General features: G+C 39.5%; 1 protein-coding gene across 2 annotated transcripts in view; it reads right to left on the minus strand.

Annotated features, from left to right (window-relative positions):
- LOC146809183 (uncharacterized) overlaps window positions 1-21,190 on the minus strand; it is a 214,040-nt gene that overhangs the window by 98,739 nt on the left and 94,111 nt on the right. The window contains exon 5 of one of the 2 annotated variants that reach the window (XM_085614302.1): window positions 13,238-13,375. The exons of the other annotated variant lie outside the window; for it this stretch is intronic. Coding sequence (XP_085470428.1) covers window positions 13,279-13,375 — 97 coding nt within the window. The 3' untranslated portion in view covers window positions 13,238-13,278. The remainder of the gene's footprint in view (window positions 1-13,237; window positions 13,376-21,190) is intronic. 2 annotated transcript variants of the gene reach the window in all.

Genomic DNA, 21,190 nt, shown 5'->3' on the forward strand with positions numbered 1-21,190 from the left:
CTGCTGTGGATCAAGGATGCCCCAAAGTTTGGAACAGATACTGATGAAGCAGTGTTATCTTACATTGAAGAATATGCAACATGTGCTATACCTAAAAACACAGAAGAGAACAAGTTAAAGGAGCAAGTTCTACGTTTCCAAAGTCATCGGTGTGGAAAATACTGTCGACGGAAATACAAGAGCAAAGAAAAATACTACACTAAATGTCGATTTGGATTTCCTAGACCTGTTCTTACAAATGGAAGAGTCAACAGTTTTATGTCAGCTGTGAGACATACTATCACAAGAAAATCACCTAAGAATACCTACAACCTTAAAAGAAAAGAAGAATCAAAAAATATAAATGACTACAACCCAGTCATTTTATCCATGTGGAACGCTAACATGGATATACAGTATGTTGCTGACAATTCCATTGCTGTTGCTCGATATGTAACGTCTTACATTACGAAATCAGAAAAAACAGAATTGAAGGAAATGTGGGAAGAGATTTCTCACGAGAAGACTGTCAGTAAGAAGCTGTACAGTTTTAGTTTGAAGATGTTATCGCATCGAGAAATTGGATCCTACGAATGTTCAGATAGGTTATCTTCTGCAAGTCTCTACTCGAAGTCAAGAAGAATAATTTGGGCAAGTTTAGGCCTTGCAGCAATGAGAAATCGGGTACTGAAATCTGTTGGAGAAATTGAATATTTGGCTGAGAATGACCCAGAAAGTACAGACATATTGAAAACAAACATGTTGGACACATATTATCCCAAGAGAAGTCATCATCTGGAGAACATGTGTCTCTATGAAGTGCTGCAGAACTACATTTATTCACGGAAAGCTGCAGAAGACATCAACAGTGGAAAATATAAAGTTGTTGGTGAAGAAGGATGTTTGGTGAAGCAAACCAAAGGAAGTTTGATAAATCACCGGAAGCTGAGTTGCGACACTACCGACAAGAAAGAATTTTACTACTTGGCTCTTTTACAGTTGTTTAAACCATGGCGTACAGAGGATGAACTACTGGGAGAATTCCAGAGCTATGAAGATTCTTTTAATGCTTGCAAAGACAGCATACAATGCAGTACATTCTCAACTTATCTGCAAATGTTAAATGAAGAAATTGAACAGGAAACTACAATTGCAGCAGAAATAGCTAGAGACAGTTCTCAGGACAGCCAAAGTTCAGGAACATACAGTCAAGATCCCCTAGGACAACCAATCGTTGAAAATGAAGCATCAATAGCCATGAATGAAGTGGAAACGGCTATGAATCAAGCTCAAGAAGAATTTATAGACTTAGAAAATTTGGAAAGACAACTGAATCAAGAGCAGCAACAAATTTATGAAGAGATCAAAAACAAAATTGATCACGGATTTCTACATATCAAAAAAGAGTGCTCATGCACATCATTTCATCCAATCAGGATGTATGTAAGCGGACAAGCTGGCACTGGAAAAAGTTTCCTAATTAAAGTCATCAGAAGCTACCTAAAGCAAAAAACGGATTCTACTTTGTCTTGTGTGGTTACTGCTCCAACTGGGTTAGCAGCATATAACATAAAAGGAATCACCTTACATCGTTTGCTAATGTTACCAGTGGAGCATGAGAACAAAATACAATTCAACAAGCTAACTGGAGAAGCATCCTTAGAAGTGTCAAGAGTATTGAAGAAGATGCAAGTTCTCATTATTGATGAGGTGAGCATGGTATCAAACTTAATGCTTGCCTTTGTGCATTTAAGAATGCAGCAAATTTTGAAGACAGACTATGACGTGTTATTTGGTGGAAAACACGTCATAGTTTTTGGAGATCTTTTGCAACTTACTCCAGTTAAAGGACAACCAGTGTTTAATACTGTGACACATGAAGACACGAAGAAGTCATTGGGAAGCATCGGTAATACAAATATTTGGTCCTTCTTTGAGTACAAGGAACTTACAACTAATATGAGGCAAGCAAACGATGAAGAATATGGAAGTATTCTGAAAGATATCAGAATTGGACTACTCACAGAAGTTGGCAAAAAAGCATTACAGAGTCGGCTGCTACATAACTTATTTCCAAAGGAAGAAATAGTTGCAGAGAAAATATACAAGAATATTGCACAAAACAAAAGTGTCATCTGCTTAATGCCAACTCTACGTGAATGCTCAATATTTAATGAGGAGCTTTTGAAATTGGAAAATGAAGACATCATGAAATTGGAAGCAGTGGACAAAATTGAGGATGGAAGAATTACTGTCACAGTAACAGGCAAACTGAAAAATAAATTGGACTCACTAGAGAAGAATATCTCCAAAACAGCAGGATTAGAAAAAAATCTATATGTTTGCATGAACTGTAGAGTGTTTTTAAGGAGAAATTTGGATGTTGAAAAAGGCTTAGTGAATGGAGCGATGGGAAGAGTTGTGGGTTTTATTAATTATCAGAAAAAAGATGGAATTGAATGTTTAAAAATAAAATTTGATCAGATAGAGGAAGTTAAAGACATTTGTCGTTGTTCAGTTCGTTTCATGCTTGTGAAAGACTTATATGTACGTAGGAAGCAGTTTCCGTTTTCACTAGCATATGCTGTAACTATCCACAAGTCTCAAGGATTGACTGTAGATTGTGCATTTGTGAACATTGGTTCAACTGTGTTCAAAGAAGGTATGGCATATGTAGCTTTGTCACGAGTCAAAACATTATCAGGTTTATTCATGATTGACTTTGATGATTCAAAAGTTAGTGCTGATACAAACTGTGTAAAGGAGTATAATAGATTAAGAAGAACCTATGCTCCTCATTTAGGTCAGTATCCTGTGTTGGAGAAACGTGTAGTTTCTCGTAAAAGGAGAAATGAGAATATCTGTAATGAAGATGTAGAGAAGAGGAAAAAAAAGAGGAGTGATGTAATTGCAAGCAAAAAGAATAAGGAAAATGAAGAACAGGTTGTAGGATGTCATTTTGAAAATAGCTCTGGTGTCAACTGCTACGCTAATGTAGTGCTGAATGTTGTATTTTATCTGGAAAGTTTGCAAGAGCAGATAATAGTAAATCAGGGAAAAAGATTCTGTTCAGAGCTCAGTCTCCTTTTTCAAAAGCTGAGTAAAGATAAAACTCAAATCGAAAGTGCTACTGACATTAGAAAACTTTTAGATGTATGTTCAGGACGAACACAGTTTTCTCAAAATGTACAGCAAGACGCACAGGAATTCTTGTTGTTTTTTCTTCAGGTAGTGGAAGAAGAAGGAGTTCCCATTGACATTTTTTTTGGTCTCTCTTATAAATGGGAACATAGTTGTGAAAATTGTTATAATATATGTGGCTCTATTGTTGATAATGAAAGGTTTATTTATTTGACATTGCCAGAGAGTAAAACAGTCACTTTTGCAAAATTAGTTAAAGATGCTAATCATAGCATGAAATGTGGTGAGTGTAATTCTGACATGTTTTCAACATTAATTTTAAGGGAATACGGACAGTATGTAATTTTAATGATGCAACGATGTAGAGCTGATGGTTCAAAATTGGATACTTTAATAAAGAAGTTTACAGGACAGCAATTATCAATTTCAGGAAAAACTTTTGTAACTGTTGCAATAATTTTCCATGATGGACCTACTGTTACTTCTGGACATTACACAGTTTATCTTAAATGTGAAAAAGGCTGGACACTGTGTAATGATTCCCAATTGATTTTCAAACAACGTTTGCCTTTTGATTTAGCAAATTCCTATCTAATCTTTCTGAAACCTAAATTTTAGAGAGACTTGGCAAGATGTGGACAAAATAATTTTACCATTTTACTGGATTACCATTGCAATTTTGTAGAAAAAATATTTTTTAAAATTATCATTTGGCCTAAAGGAAAGATAACCAATTGTAATGTGGACTTTTTAAATTTTTAATGCAATTTTGAAAAACCAATAATTTAGAGATAATCGGTAACTTCTGCACATTTTAAATTTTGGAATGCTATTGGACTGCCATTGGAAATTTTTACAAAAATGATTTAAAAAATTACTATTTGGCCATGTGGAAAAGTAAGCAATTCTATTGTGGACTAAATAAATTATTCAAAAAATTTTTGTGAACCAAAATGTTACAGAGAATCGGTGAGATCTGGACAGATTAAACTTTAGAATTTTAATGGTTTTCCCTTGGAAATTTATTCCAGGGAAAAAAAAAAAATACAATTTGGCCTAAAGGAAATAAAATCAGATGTATTTTGGAGTTATTTGAGATATAATATTGTGATTATACTCCTGAAACAAAAATATCAGACGGTATTTTAAAGAAAAAAGTATTGTTTTTAGATGATATTTTTTTAGAATAATATGCATTTCTGTAATGATAAGTTTAAGTGAGAAGAGATTCTGGGCTTTTTTAATACAATCTTTGAGATTGTTATTTTTTTTTGCCCGCTGTAAAATGATGAATGCAATTGCTTTCACAATTTATAGTGAAATGCAATATATTCTGAAAACAGCAAAAATAAGGCAAAAATATTTTTTGGTAAAAAATGTAAATATGTGTACTGTATTATAAAATGGTTTAAAGATATTAATACTTTTTTCTTTTTTTTCAGATCGATATAGAAAATTTTCGTAAACTACAACCATTTTAAAAACTATTTTTTAAAAAAACAAATGAATAAATATTTTTTTCAGTGAGTATGGTAAGTCAATAGTAATAATTGTAGTCTCTCAAGGACCTTGTAATGTGAAAAATGATTTTTAGTGTTTTTTTTAAAAAATAAAAAAAAAGGTACGCTTACCGTACGCGTACGGTAAAAAAAAAAAAAAAGTTTTTTAAAAAAAATGTAAAAAAAAGATGAAAGATAAGGTTGGCTCTTAAAAGAACCGTTGTGTTCATGCAGGGACAGAGGAAAGGAACCATGGGAAAATCATTCAAAGCTACAAATGTGCTGATCTATTTTGTTATTCACTAGGGAAACACTGGTCTCCCTATAACAAATTAGAGCTTTACAAAATGTGCAATGAATATCAACCTTCCGAAATCGAGGGTTCATTTCCAGAGGGCCAGCAAAAGGAGATTCTCCCCCCACAGATGAAGGGCTCACCTGAGCTGCAGAAGAAGGAGTAAGCTCTGCAGGTGATGGTCCAGGCTGAGCTGCTGTGGATGTACTGGCTCGTCTTTCTGAAGAGTTACCTCCAAAAAGTAGAGCATGTGTCCTTTTGTGTACATCCTTGAGGTGCCTCATCATGGTGTGATTCCCAAAGGAATACTTCCTGTCAGGATTACCTCTAGAAAGTACACGCTGACACAGCTTGCAAGTAACTAAGGGTGCATTCACCTTTTGCTGGCCTTCTGGAAAAGTAAAATAATCCCAAACATAAGAAGGTTTTACTTTCCTCGCTCTCTGCCTCAAGACAGTGCTGCTGGTGCTAGCCTCACTCTCAGAAGAGCTCTGCTGTTCTGCCATCGTATCCCAAAGACAAACCAGCTCCTTCTCCCAAGGGATCACAAGCAGAAATGAGGGGAATGGGTGTGGTGTAGGAGAGTTCTAGAACTGAAAGTAGTTTCAACCAATCAAAAGTTGTGTTTCAAGATCACATGACCTACCGTACGCTTACGGTACGCTTACGGTACGCTTACGGCAAAAAGTACGCGTGCGCGTAAAAAAGACACGCGCTTGCGCGCATGCGCATAACAGTCATTTCCCGGCACTTCCGCGTAACGTGCGCGTGTTGCGTAAGCGCGCACGCGTCCCACGCGCAGTACGCGCGCTACGCAAAGTACGTAACTATACGCAAGCAGCGTAGATAGATTACGGACGTTGCGTAAACCGTACGCTTACCGTGAGCTTACGGTACGCGTACTATAAAAAAAAAAAAAAAAAAAAAAAAAAAATCTGGAAATAAATTTTACTTGTTTATTTTAAAAAATTTATATAAAATAAATATTTAATGATTTTAAAAAATTAAGCATAGTCTTTATAAAAGGTAAAAAATTAAATTAAAAATATGTTTGAAAAAAATGAAGAAAAAAAAAAAAAATAGCATTTAAAAAACCTTGCAAATTCACTGAAAAAAACATGGGTTTCACACACGTTATAGTTAGGAATTAGCATTTAAAAAACCTTAGAAATTCACTGAAAAAACCATAGGTTTCACACACGTTATAGTTAGGAATTAGCATTTAAAAAACCTTAGAAATTCACTGAAAAAACCATAGGTTTCACACACGTTATAGTTAGGAATTAGCATTTAAAAAACCTTAGAAATTCAGTGAAAAAACCATAGGTTTCACACACGTTATAGTTAGGAATTAGCATTTAAAAAACCTTAGAAATTCAGTGAAAAAACCATAGGTTTCACACATGTTATAGTTAGCTGGACATTTTACTCGTAAAAAACCAATGAAATTGCCCCGTTATAGTTAGTTCAGCTAACTATAACTCGCGCGCCCGCAATGCACTGCTGATGACGTCACATATTACATCACTCATGACATGGTCAGTGACATCACTCATGACATCACTGATGACATCTCAAATGACATCACTGATGACATCACTGATGACATCATCCTTGTGATAGAGTGGCAGACCTCCTCTCACCTTAATATAAGCTTTGATACACACATTCAAAAATAGAGACTAAAAATTTCAAAACAATGGACATACCAATACCAGTTACAACAACCTCTTCAGTAATTCTAAGATCCACATACACATCCACTCATTCACCAACAGTCCTATACAGTCACTCATACATGTACTCACTCATCATATGTACTCATACATCTATACATCCTGTTACACAATGCCACTCATCCATAGAGTTACTCACACACATAGTCACTCATGCTAATAAAGAATAAAACATACATTTACTTGCATATACAGTAATACACACACCACCATACTTACTTCTACGGAAACTTACACATACTTAGTCTTTTAAACAATCACTTATAGAAACACATACTTATTCATACAGGAACTCTTTCAATCTCTCCCTCTCATATATACTCACATATATACACCAATACTCACATATACTAGTTTAAAACATATGTAGTTACTCCTGAAGACACTATTGAGACAGTCATTCACTCACTAACACACCCATACACACACTCATCCACCCATACAGTCCTGCACACATGCTGTCTTCAACACATACAAACAGTGAGTCACTCATTCATGCATCTATGCACTACGTAATACCCCCCACCGTACCATACAGACACTCAGACTGATACTCAAAAAAACAACTAATAACCTATATAGACACCCATGTAGCTACTCACCAACCCATGCAGCCACTTATACACAAAGTGAGAGATACACTTAATCAGTCAGTTACACAATCAATTTTTCAAAAACAAATCATCCATTTAGACACTTATATACCCATTTATTCTTCCATCGACCTTGAGATATACATATATAAAACATATTTAATTTTCAGAATAACACACATTCACTGGATGATGTCATCAGTGATGTCATCAGTGATGTCATTTGAGATGTCATCAGTGATGTCATGAGTGATGTCACTGACCATGTCATGAGTGATGTAATATGTGACGTCATCAGCAGTGCATTGCGGGCGCGCGAGTTATAGTTAGCTGAACTAACTATAACGGGGCAATTTCATTGGTTTTTTACGAGTAAAATGTCCAGCTAACTATAACATGTGTGAAACCTATGGTTTTTTCACTGAATTTCTAAGGTTTTTTAAATGCTAATTCCTAACTATAACGTGTGTGAAACCTATGGTTTTTTCACTGAATTTCTAAGGTTTTTTAAATGCTAATTCCTAACTATAACGTGTGTGAAACCTATGGTTTTTTCAGTGAATATATATATATATATATATTATATATATCTTGGAAAATCTTGGAAGATGAAACAATGAAACACAAAGAACAGGAAGCTGTAAATAAATTCATGATGGATCTAAAAGGGAGATTAAAACGATATGAAGATGATTTAAAGCAAGGAAACAACGGAAGTTACATCGTGACTGTTGTGATTATGAAAGAAGCAGAATTTTAACTTATAGCCACAAATATGATCATCTATACGAGAAACTTGCATAAGGAGCAACACTAGAAGATGTATCAGGCTTCCCAAGTGCAGCAGTGACACAGAGGGTGAAACACCAGAAACAAGAACAAACCAAAATGAAGAAGCATATGGAATAAGGCCACAGATGAATTTGTTAGAGAAATATCGCCTCATGCGAACAGGGAGGCAAATTCCGAGAACAGTGCAACCACCCAAAACAAGAGGGAGAGGTCGAGGACAATCAAACAGAGGCAGAGGAAAAAACACGGAAGAAACTGGCGAAGAAGACACCGGATCAGACAGAGGATCAAGAAGAGGACAAGGACGTGGAAAAAGACCTATGGGAAACAAGAAGAGTGGTCCAAAACAACAACAATAATGGAAGATGAAATGGTAAACAAAACAATTGTAAATTTATCATACAGACCACTTAGCATGGAGGATAAAAGAACATTGTGTTTAGGACTTTCTTTTTGTCCCACTGGAAGTTTTAATTATCCAGAAACAAGAATTGACATATTCAAATTTGTACACAAACTTAAGCTTAAAAAATGGTACAGTAACAAATGGCTACGACCACCAGATGAGACTGGTAATAACAATATAGAAAATGAGGCAATGGAGGAAATACCCTATACTAGCATAGATGAATTCAACAGAATAACAACTCTTGTTGATCTATATGATGATCCTGAAAGTGAAGTTAACACAGGTACAGAGGAAATAGTTACTGATTGTCCAGCTCCAACTGGATTTAAACCAAAATAAATTTTTTATCCAACGACATTTCATGATAATATAGATGCTTTCCATGAGACAGTGATGAAAGATCTCATCAATTTTCGAATGAAGATTAATAAATCCACATATAAAACACCCGGAAACAACTTGTAAAAAAAAACAATTGGAATTGGTGAAATCACTAGCAGAAGATCAAAATCTAGTGATTCTTCTTGCAGACAAGGGAGGAAATGTCGTCCTTTGGGACCGTAGAATGTATATTGAGGAAGCTCTGAAACAACTCGTAGACACTAAGTACTATGTGGAAACTAACATGGAACTGTATAATGAAAGCATAATAAAAATCTGGTCTATGCTAACAACATGGAAAGATCAAGGCCTCCTACAGTGGGAGGAATTTTGTTATCTAAAAAAGGATTATCCAAAATTACCCAGTTTCAACTTATTGCCCAAGATCAATCAGAATGCCACTATTCCACCAGGACGACCAATAGTCTCATCAAGTGGATGTGTTTCTGAACACATATCGAAATATGTAGACTATTGTCGACGAGAGTATGTTCTGAATTTACCATCATATACAAATGATACTAAAGACTGCCTAGGAAAAATAAAATATATTGTTTGGGAAGATGATTACCAACTTATTACTATGGATGTTAATTCATTATATTCAATAATAGACCATGAATTAGGTTTACAATGCTGCCATCACTATCTCAAAAAGAGAAGACTTTGTTATATGGAACATAATATGATAATGTTGGAAATTATAAACTTTTGTCGATCACACAATATTTATCTGTTCAATAGGCAAATGTTTAAACAAGTCCTCTGTACAGCTATGGGGACTTTTTTTGCCCCGAGTTTTGCAAATTTGTTTCTCGGGTGTGGAAGGACGAAGTCCAAAAGAGTATGGAACATACAGGAACAGGAGAAAGTACAGTTAAATGGCTTAGATATATTGACGACCTTTTCATTATATGGAAAGGGGATGAAGAATCAGCCATATTGTTTATTGAAAAACTAAATACCAATAAATATAACCTGAAACTAACATATAACATCAGTAAGGTGTCTATTGAATTTCTAGATGTGGTAGTAGAAATACAACAGAAGAAAATATGCACCAGGCTACATAGAAAGGAAACAGCTGGGAACAGTCTTCTCCATGCTCTAAGCAGCCACCCAGAAACATTAAAATGGAGTATACCATTCGGGGAGCTGCTTAGGGCAAGGAGAAACTGTAGTACTATGGAAGACTTTCACATTGAACAGGAGACCATGTTGAGGCGATTCAGAGAAAGAGGATATCCCAAATGGGTAGTATAGAGAGCTAATGAAAAAGTGAAAAATATCCCTAGAGAACAAACTCTTGAAGAAAGATCTAAGGGAGGGGGAGAAGGTGAAAATCAACCTAGAATTATCCTCACTTTTAGCGCAGAATCTAATAACATTGCCAAAATTCTCAATAAAAACTGGAACACATTAAAATGTCAACCTGCCCTGACAAATGATTTATCCAAACGCCCCCTAATAACGTACAGAAAATGCAAAAATCTAAAGGACATTTTGATGAAAGGAGATATATCTAAAACCCAAACCAATACGCGTCTTAACTTAAAAGGGTTTTTTCCATGTGGGCACTGTAGGGCGTGCCGTAACAGCCACATGCAAAAGAAATATCTCACCACAGTAGCAGAAAAAAATATAGATCAACTTCTGACATGTGGAACCACCTATGTTATTTACATTCTCGAATGTCCATATCTTCTAAGATATGTGGGGAGTACTACTCTAGCAGCCAAGAAAAGAGTGATGGAACACATGCGGGCAATAAACAACAAAGACCCACATTATCCTGTAGCCAGGCATTTTGCCGAATACCACCTGTTAAATAGTTCATTGTTATCATTCTATGCAATAGAACACATAGAGTACAATAGAAGGGGTGGTAATAGAGAATTACAACTTAGACAAAGGGAATCTTGGCACATCATTAACCTGCAGAGTAAACATCCAGGAGGTTTAAATCAGGATGAAGAACTGAGTGTCCATTTGTGAGAATTTTAGGAGATAATAATGAGACCTATGATATATTATGAAAAAGAGTTGCCTGATCAAGAATTTTTGATAAAATTTAGAAGAACCGTACAATACAATGTGAAAATGGTATTTGGAGTGTTTTAACCTTTACTATTAGATACTAATAGTTCTTTATTGTGTTTGTATTTTTGTTTTAACTATAGGAGGAAAGGAAGGGGCCGACTCCGGAAGGGAATCGAGATTCGTCCCTACCCTTTTCTTCCTGAACGTCACATCAACATATGTGAAATCGTTCTATTACAGATAAGAGACCCTTCATGTTCCTAATAATATGTTTATGTTCTATTCTGTATATTTACATTTAGTAAAGGGAAATAGGTAGCACTTGTAATATATGTATTTACATCTATTCACTTTCTTCTTTTTTGGTGTTGGTCTTAAATTTAATTTGTGGGATAATCGTTACGTATAAGACAAAACAGGATACAGATGGCCTGAGTAAATGGCACATTAAGTTTGGCACTATGTCAAAAACATCATACTTAAAATGAGTACTGTGATTTATATCTGAGGTACAAATAGTGTGAATAAACACTATTCTTGAAGATGGCTTTAGGCATTAGACACTATGTCAAATGAATAATATGGTGAGAATACCAATGGGTAACACTATGTCAAGGAAAACATGTTCAACAATGTTATACATGGATTGAATCTACTTAGTTTTGTAAATGATTAGATTATTGTTTTTCATGGCACTATGTCGAACAAAGAATGCGAGAAATAATGCTAGTTAATTCAGAAACAGACCAAATGGAACAGAATGTATATATAACGTCTGTCTTTGACTAGCTTAAAATGGCCGCCAAAATCACATGACTGGTGTATGGACATTTCAACTGAAGTCCTTTCTCTGCCTTAATTGTTATCAGTGTATACGTAACTTTAAACCCACACTTCAGTGTGTGAACAAGCCTGCTGTGACAGGCGAAACGCGTAACTGAAATTAAAAGAGACCTGGTGATGAAAAGATAACCCCTGTGTGATCGTCATATTTACGAATTTGGGAGATATATTATATATATGTATATAGTTAAACCACTACTATATATATGTAAACACACATATATATTATTGTGGAGAGACCCACACCACACCCCATTCTTTTTTTAAAAATATTTTCTAAATAAATATTTTCTTTTTGAAGGAACCACTCAATTTCCCACTTTTTTGTAACCTTACCCTACTATTCCCTTACTCACCCCTCAACCCTTAAAACACACCTATCACCTAATACTCTTACCCGTCCGTAAATGCTTAAAACATCCTTCCCACCCAATATCCTTACCCACCCCAAACCCTTAAAAAACTCCCTTAATATCCTATACCCTTGCCCACAGCCTAAACTCTAAAAACACCCTTACCACCCTATAACCTTACCAACTCCTAAACCATAAAAACACCCATACAACCCAATAACCTTACCCGTCACATAACCCTAAAAAAAAACGTACTCCCTAATACCCTTGCGAATCCCTAAACCGTAAATATACCCTTACACGCCACTGAACTGTGGCTTGTAAACCTCCTTTTAGGTTTCGCGTCGTCCTGCATCCCCTTGCGTGACACAAGGGTAGTGCAAAACCTTTGAAAAATATGCCTCTAATTTCCCAGTATATAGGTTATATCTAGTGCTGTGTCTGATAATGTGCTTCTCTGGTTACATGCTGTTCAATTTTGGGGTGTTTTGACTCCAAGTGCAGGGCTGATTTTGTACCATCTTTCAGTTGACATTGTGCAAACGTCCTGTGCATTTATTCATATAGTTAATGTTGGCCTAAATTTCATCAAGTTCAATTTTTGATTAATTAAATATACCCTGCTTTAATAATGATAGCTTGTGCAATTCAGCCGTCTAAGAAATAATGCAAACAAGCTTGTAACGGAGGATGCACCGAGATGGCAGGCACAAGGAAGTAGGATGGAAGGACAGGGAAAGAATATGAGAAAGGAGTTAGGATGGAGGAAGAGAAAATTAAAGGTAAGACAAGTTCATGGACAGGCTGGAACAGGATTATTAAGATTGGCAGGCAGTGGAACAGAATGATTCTTGGGAGGGGCAAGGCAGGGGTGGAGGATAATGATGAAAGGATTAAGGGGTGAGTGGGAGCTGGTGGTCTTAAGGTGGGAGATAGATGTGAGGACATTATTGAACGAGGATGCTTAAGAGGTAAAAGAGAAGATGGGGAAGATTGGGATGGAAAAGGGTACTAAGCAGGTGGTGAAATAAAGCACATCGATGCTGAAGATGATGTAGGTGGAATGGAGAGGGAAAGGTAAATAGAGATAAAAGGAAAAGGTGATGGCAAAATAACTTCTCAAGGTGAGACTGAGGAAGACAGGTGTTCTAGGAGTGGGTATGAATAATTACTCACGTGCTCTCGGAGTGTCCTGAAATTGCGCCTTGGACAGGAACCTACTTTGAAGGCTGCTCACTAGAGTTAGTCTTCTCAGATTCTTCATAGTCGTTGGGAAGTGACCCTTTTTCTAATGTGCTGTTTGTATTCCCTGACCTAGGAACACACAAAAAAACGAGCTGTAGCAATGGCAGAATTAGCTGAGCTTTCTCCTCGGCTGCAGGTATCCCAATTTCCGCGCACATTCAGAACATTGTCAAATATTTTAACGAAGAGTCTGTGATTCTGTGGAGAAGTGTGGCTCAATGATCAGAGCGGCAGACCCTGATGCAGAGGTCTAGCCCGGGACCAGGGTTCAATTCCCCGCCTCGGCGGGTCTTGGCCTCAAAATTCCACGGACCTGATAATTCTCGCCTCGGTGCCATTCCAATCAAGGAGTCCCACTCTGCAACTCTGGTCAATAGCTTGCTTAATCTCTACAACGGCCCCCACAACGCTAAGGATGCCTGGCCTCCACCTTGGGGGTGCCCAGGAGTGGATGCCTCACAGGGAAAGCCAGGATGGGTTCCACAGCGGTATTCGTACAAGCGCCTTGAGACCCTTGCGGGTGAGTAGTGCGCTATACAAGTATCAATTTACATTTACATTCTTCGCGAGGATGATATACTCAGCAGTGCTGATTGCACCTTCAGCAGCCTCCCCCATTTACATATGGCGACCAAGGTACCATTCAGCATTACTGAATATAGATATTTAAAAAGATTGACCATGGGGCTAAAGCTTAGAAAATAAATGAACATGCATTGAAAAATAAAGAATGAAACCCCTGCAGTGGCTGGCTGATTAGAGATCTAAACTAATTAGTGTCCTAATTTCAAAAGGAAGCTCGAATATGTGTATTTACCTTCATAAGTCTGTGAAAGAAAGTCAAAAGTGCCTACGTAGCTGAATTGTAAACATTGTGTTCTGCCCAACCACCAAGATATTACCTTAAGTTCAGTCTTTCCACACTGCCACATATTTCAAAACATCAAACCCTCTGTTCATGGACATAAAATCATCAAAATGACAAGTGCAGCGGAAATTGACCCGGGCCGCCCGCACCTAAGGGCGTGGCGCCCTTAGTGGCATCTCGAGCGGGAGCTAGCCGTGGGCAGGGGGGCCCTGAAGTAAGTTGAGTCACGGGCGGCCCCGGTTGACGTCATAAAGCTGCGCAGGTGGCCCCCCCCCAGCACGGAGTTAAAAGCGGCGCAGGAGATGGAGAAGCCCTCGTTTGTCCTCTCCAGCAGCTCCGAAGGCAGCAGCAGACCAGCGGCAAGTTCACTGGTGTCCCGGGTCCACATTGGGGGGGGTTATTCAGTGTTCCGGAACCCCGGTGGGGTCAAGGCTTTAAGCGGTGCCTTGATGGTAGTGCCTCTGGGATAGAGGATGGAAATTGTTACTGATAAAACAGTGCAAGTTGGGGCCTGCTGGCACAGCGAGCACAGGGAGATTCATTAATGAAGTACGCGCACTGAGATCCTGTTGGCTAAGGCCATGTCCGGAATGTAAATACAATTTATGCTTAAATGTATGCTGTGAAACCTACCTTGTCTGGCTACCATGTGTGTTGTTTGGTTTTACATATGCCTGAATAAAATGGTCAAGTCAATGAGCAAGAAAAGGAAAGAGTACCTGACTGTAAGGTAATAAAGAACTACACCTTGAAGACCAACTATCTGCCTTGTCACTTTATGTGGTGTAGGTGGTGCCAGGGGATGGGGGAAGTGGGAACATTGGTCTGTTGGGGCGACTGGCACGTTGTATGCACACTATATGCCACACAAAAAGGGGAGGACGAAAAATTCAGAGGACTTTTCATACAAGCAAACATTGTCCATTTTCTTTCGCTTCCTGGGGATGTATTACAGAAAGTGCCCTGGGGGCTCAATGGCCATGTACTCCCACTTTGTGTGCCCCCGTGGCACAATTGTTTTACATAAGGGGAAACAGAGGCTTGTGTGGCACCTTCTGTAATACTGATAGTGCTGAAATACAGTAGTACAACCACTATTGTGAAAGCGCATTCCCTCATTTGCATAAGGGCATGGCCTCATGCAAATGAAGTAATCACATTGTATTTGTGTCTGTACCATATTACAAATGCGAGTGCAGAGGCAAACATGCCCTTAGGAGGCGCACTGAAAGTGTGCCACAAAAGGGTGGCACACTGTCAGTGTGCCCCCTGAGGGCAGCCCTCTCAAGGGTTGATAAGGGGTTCCATGGCCCCCCGACATCCCCCTCAGGCAAGTGCAGTCACTTTCTGCAGCTGCCAGCATCACTAATCTCTCTTCAAAGCAGAGGCAGGTTACCGCCTGCACTGTGAACCATGGAGTGACTTTGAAGCAGCTACTCAGTGCTTTACCGAATGCTGTGAGGGGAGGGCATTCATAATATTAGGGCACATTTTCCCTACTTGAGCCCTGCGTACCAGTTTAGAGGTGTGCATGGCACAAATGGGAAACGTGTGTCCTACTAATAATACGGGCCTTGGAGCAGAATTAATGTTGATACAATGCTTTGTGGGTGGAGTAAAGACCCAAGGCCAAACACACTGTGAGGAGTAGGGCGATGTTTTAAATTGAATGCTAACTCTATTGTGCTAACTAAAGTGCCCAGACCCCTGGCATTGAACTTCAAAGCAATTCTCCCAGCAGGTAAGTCTATGTGCAGTGCCTGCCTGCAGGGTCCTCCTTGCACTCTAGCAGACAGTTGCTTCGAAGAGGACTGTTAGGGGTGGGTTAGTGTTTGTAACTAATTATCATTAAGGGCATTACATTGACCAGCCCCTAGCAGGGTTGGATGGCACAATAATGTTTCCTACCATGCCTTCCTCCCTATCTGGAATGATGCATTCGAGTTATGCAGGGCATTTTGCCTCAAATCTGCTTTTTTAATCCTGGGCAGATGGATGCAAAAACAGCAGAAATGGAATTGATCAGAGTTTTGCATCACTTATCAGAGATTGAAAAATAGTATTATGCCTGCTCCACCTATGACTTCTACCCTTCAGCTTCACCATACGATTGGCCCATTAACCCACTCTCATTCCCTCTATATAATTGGCATTAAACAATGGCACTTAGCCCCTTGTAGGATCATGATCTAGTATCCTGCATTATTATGGAAAACCTGCAGCAGTAGCACTTCAAATCTAGAGGACAGAAAGTGTAGGACAGAGAAAACCAGATGCATGTTTTGTTCATGTTCACCCAGATTCACTGGATTCACAATAATAAATCATAACATACCTTTGTATTTGTAAAGCACACGTTTACCCCTAGGTATCTTAGCACTGAATAACAGATGTTATGTTAGCTAAATCTTAGTAGAGTGGTGAAGCCCAGTTAGGCATTACTAAAGAAATATGTGTTAAGCATTTCAGAATACCAGCATGAATGATAAGTTGGAATGGGCATAGAAGGGTTGAGGTAAGCAACACTGCACCTAATATCCGAGTGGTTGAGCAAAATGTAAATCTACATGTGGTGCAAAGAACCTGGAGCACAACCCATCTCTTCTCCAAATTGAAAACAAGCTTTCAAATTATTCATTCAACTCGGTAGGCAGTGAGGGCTAGGAGGTGTGCGCACTGGTGTGCAATACCGGTTAGTCGATTAGGTAGTTCATCCACGCTCAACCTTCAATGGTCCCACTGCCACTGGACCACTAATCAACAAGAATTTATAACCTATACTGAAAGGAGTGCCTTAGTTCACAATGTTCTCAAATCTACTATTCATGTAATGCTTTCCTGCAAAAAAAAGGATCATAGGCAGTCTTTGATGAATTTCAAACTCTGTGGTTTATTTGAGAAACCTTTCAAATTGTTAGATCCACACAATATAGTAACAAATCAATCAGCCAGTATGTTATGTCCACATTTGAACATCATCAGGGCTGTGAATTAAAAGAACACACAATACATCAATGAACAAATTACTGGTGTTCCTCTTTTTCAAAAACAAGAATTCATCAGTGTCCCCACAATAATTAGATTAACTCAATTCTTAAAAAGTAGTACCTGCCTATATTCAATCTTTGAATTCTCCCTGGTTCCAAGGGTATAAAATTCAGTTGTGCCAACATAACAATAATTCTATACTGTGCACCTGGTGCACATGACTGCCTCGTGAGAACATATCATGCTTTCACATGCCATCTTAATACAATTCATTATAATCACAGTTGATCAGAACACGTTCAAATATGTCTTAAAAGTCTTAATACAAATTCATTATAATTGCAGTTAGTCATAAACCTTCAATTCCATCTCCCAAAGGTGAATATTTTAATAGTCTCCCATCACTCCCCTCCTTCAATGTCAAAGGTCCTGTCTGATCCAATTCATGAATCCACCTCCCAAGCGCCAGTAACCAGTACCCTTAAAATTACCGATACTAAAAACATACCTCCAAATTATGTATTGATCACCATCTCCGAATTTCCTGTTCCACCCATCCCATTAATGAGGAATTTTACTACAAAACAATGTTGATGTTGGTGTAGGTCAGGACAACATTTCCCACAATGCACAGGATCATCTACTTCTAGGTGATCCCTGAGAGGGTCTGATGGCCAGCGATTCTTTGGTTCTGGCACAATGTTTTTACCTGCGGTGTGCAGGGGAATAGTGCCACTAGTCCAGGAGAGTCTGGAGTTGCCTTTGGTTCTCAAAAGGGTCCCTCTGTCCGGAGGAACTGAACTTTGGTCCAGGGCGAGTCACAGTCATGCAGTTTCAGGAAGGCTGCTACAGGTGCAGAGTATCCCGTCTTTGCTTTGTGCAGATCCTGTTGTCGCAGACACAGGTCCCCTAATTGTTCTAGTGTAAGTCAGTTCAGGTCTGGTGTCAGGGATGGCCCTTAGATCCTAGATGTATGGGCATTAGGTGTGTGACTGCCAGTGACCAATGGGCTACTAGCCCCAATGGCTATTCCGTCCCTGAGGTGACAACATATAGAGGTGTGTCTCCTTTTCTGCCCAGAACCCTCTATTCTGCCGCCTTTAAAAGTGGCAGCAGTCTTATTCAGCTGTATAGATCAGGTAGCCAAATATAGAGGGGCGGCTAGCCTTTTGGGGGTGTACACCTCTTGACTGCATCACTTTCCCACCTGCCTGGGTGCAAATATGGCTGGGGCGAGAGGGACAGCTGGCAGGGGGTTAGATTCCTTTTTTGGCGACAGCAGCTGTGGGTTGCCAACCAGAGCACAGAACAGGCTGGGGCAATCAGGTGGGCAACCTTTAAGGTAGCAACCTGGGTGCATGCCACATCGTCCTCAACACAGGAATCATGTCAGGGTTAATGGGGCACATTGTTTGAAAGTAAACATAACATATTTTGGCAGTAGCATAATGATGCTGGCAACCCCGAGTTTGCCCGGGTGCCAGCACATGTTATCATATGGACCTCTAATCACTTATAGTAGCCTTTAATGGGAAAGCCCACTATAGGGACATAGAAAATTGCACTTACAGGTTCACACCTTTAATATAATGTATCCTGTCTCCTGGGCTCAGGAGGCCTTCCTTAGGGGTGACTGACATATATTAAAAGCAGTGCTTTGATCTTGCCACTCATGGTGAGGGCAAAGTTGAATTGGACCAGTCTGCAATGGCAGACCTGCTGACATCAATTGAATTGGGTCTCTCAGGGCGGCGCAATCAGTGCCTGAGGCTTTGGTGACCCCTTTAACTCCCTTGTCCTGGGTACCACTGGTACCACATACTAGGGACTTATAAGGGGGTTAAAGTCCTTGCCAAATGGAGTTGCCACTTCGCATATAGCAGTTTTAGAGAGAGAGTACTGGCACTGAGGCCTGGTTAGCAGGCTTCAGTGCACTGTTAGAGTCAAAAACCAGCATCTTGTACTTCAAATGGGATTAAAAAGTGGAGGAACATCTGCAAAAAGGCTGGTTTTCTAACAGCGGGGATCCCTATTTCCTATGTCTATGCAAGTGCTACTCCCACTTCCTCTTTCTCTAAGAGCTACAGAAATGTAAAACATACACTGAAAAATAGAGTAGTTCCTCCAAGGATTTAGTAATATCTGAAAATCTGACTATATTGTAGTATTTAGCCCAACTGGTACTGCTTCTGAGGAGAAACTGTCTGAGCAGATTTTGAGTTCATCTTTTGCCTTGGAAGAGCTGTTTAGAGCTGTGTAGTGAACAACAGACTAGGGACAGATTATATTACCTGCATCCCCTGAAGGATATGGAAACATGCCCTACGGTGAAGAAAAATACCTGGTGGCTTCTGCAACCTGAAACAAGATGAGTAGGTAGGCTTCCCAGAATGTAGATACACTGATTCTATTCAGTTAAATGATTAAGGTCTAAGACTGCTGCCCACCATGGCCAAAGACTTCATTAAATCTCTGGGGTGAGGTTTGGAGACAAACAAGAAGCCATCAAGGCAAGACCACTGGTTGACCATGGTTTGACAGAGGATGCTGTCTATTCACTCTATAACTCCTAGGTAGGCGAGCCCACTTGTAGTAGAACCCCAGGAGGCTTGTTATTGCCTTCCCAACGATCTCTGCATGGTTTTCAGAGACCAAAACCACGCAAAATTAGGATCATGCCCTTAAGGTTTAAACTACCTGATTGCTGGGTCTAAACTACCACTGCAGCTGTGTCTGCACCTAGGACAGAAAAATGGAAGCTGCAAGAGCAGATCGTCTGCTGAAGCCTTCCATCAAAGAGTGCACACACTAATAAATGAAGAATACTAAAAGCAACTGACAAAAAAGCGAATTGTGAACATGCTTAAGGACAAGCAGCACACTTGGTAATTGAGTATATTTCCAGGTCTGTACCCAGGCCCAGGATTCATAAAGACACTTTTAATCCAAAAAATATAGAGAGGCAACACAAAAACTTAACAGAAAACACATTTGACAATTGATATTTGACATTGAATCAATGCTCGTAGATCTTCGTTCTAGAGATTTTTCTCATGCTTTATTGTGAGTTTTCAAAGGAGCGCAGCCAACGAGTTTCACCTTAAAAAGGCTTCATCAGGACAAGAGAACTGTACCACTGGGATACAGCAGAAGTGTTATTCTTCATGGTATGTAGTAGGCAGTGTAGCCATCAATCATAGCTAAATCCTGTTTGTCAAAATGTGTTCATCTGAAAACCCGATGTTAAACTGTCACCAGTCAGGCCAGGCCCTCCCTGGACTGAAAACAAGCCACTGGAGTCACGCTATCCTGGCTGATTAAGGCTGAAAGCCCGAAACCAGTCCTAGGATGCTTGGTTCCAGTCCAGGGAGGACCTGGCCTGGCAGATCAGGGTGGACTGTTCCCATTGGGCGCAGAGTCAAGACTGAGTTGCATATGGCTGAGTCCAAACTTCAATGGCACGGTGAGCAAAAAAACGATGAATTTAGGCCCAGATCTCTGTACTGGGGTAAATGTATGACATTGTTCTGTATTCTGTCTATCAATTGTTCTTTTTGTATTTGTCACCCCGAGTGGGACGGGTATGCCCAGACGTGGGTCCTGTGCTCTCCATGCCACTGGAGTCAAGCTATCCTGGCTGATGAGGGCTGTTTGCCCAAAACCGGTCCCAGGATGCTTGTTTCCGATCCAGGGAAGACATGGCCTGGCAGTTTGGGCTGGACGGTTCCCATGAGGCACAGGGTCAAGACTGATTTGCAATTAGCTGTGTCTGAACTGGGGTGGCAAAGTGAGCTAAAGAATGATGATGGATTCAACCCAGATCTGTGACTGGGGGTGAGTGTTTGAAAAGTTTCAGCACTCCGTCCATCATCTACTTATGTTTGCTCTGTTTGCCCTAAGTTGGCAGGGTATGCCCAGACGTCGGTCCCTTGCTCACTTTGCCACTGGATTCAAGCTAGCCTGGCTGAAGAGGGCTGTTAGCCCGAAACCGGTCCCATGATGCTTGTTTCCAGTCCAGGGAAGACTTG

The sequence above is a fragment of the Triturus cristatus genome, chromosome 7, assembly GCF_964204655.1.
Source record: "Triturus cristatus chromosome 7, aTriCri1.1, whole genome shotgun sequence".
NCBI lineage: Eukaryota > Metazoa > Chordata > Amphibia > Caudata > Salamandridae > Triturus > Triturus cristatus.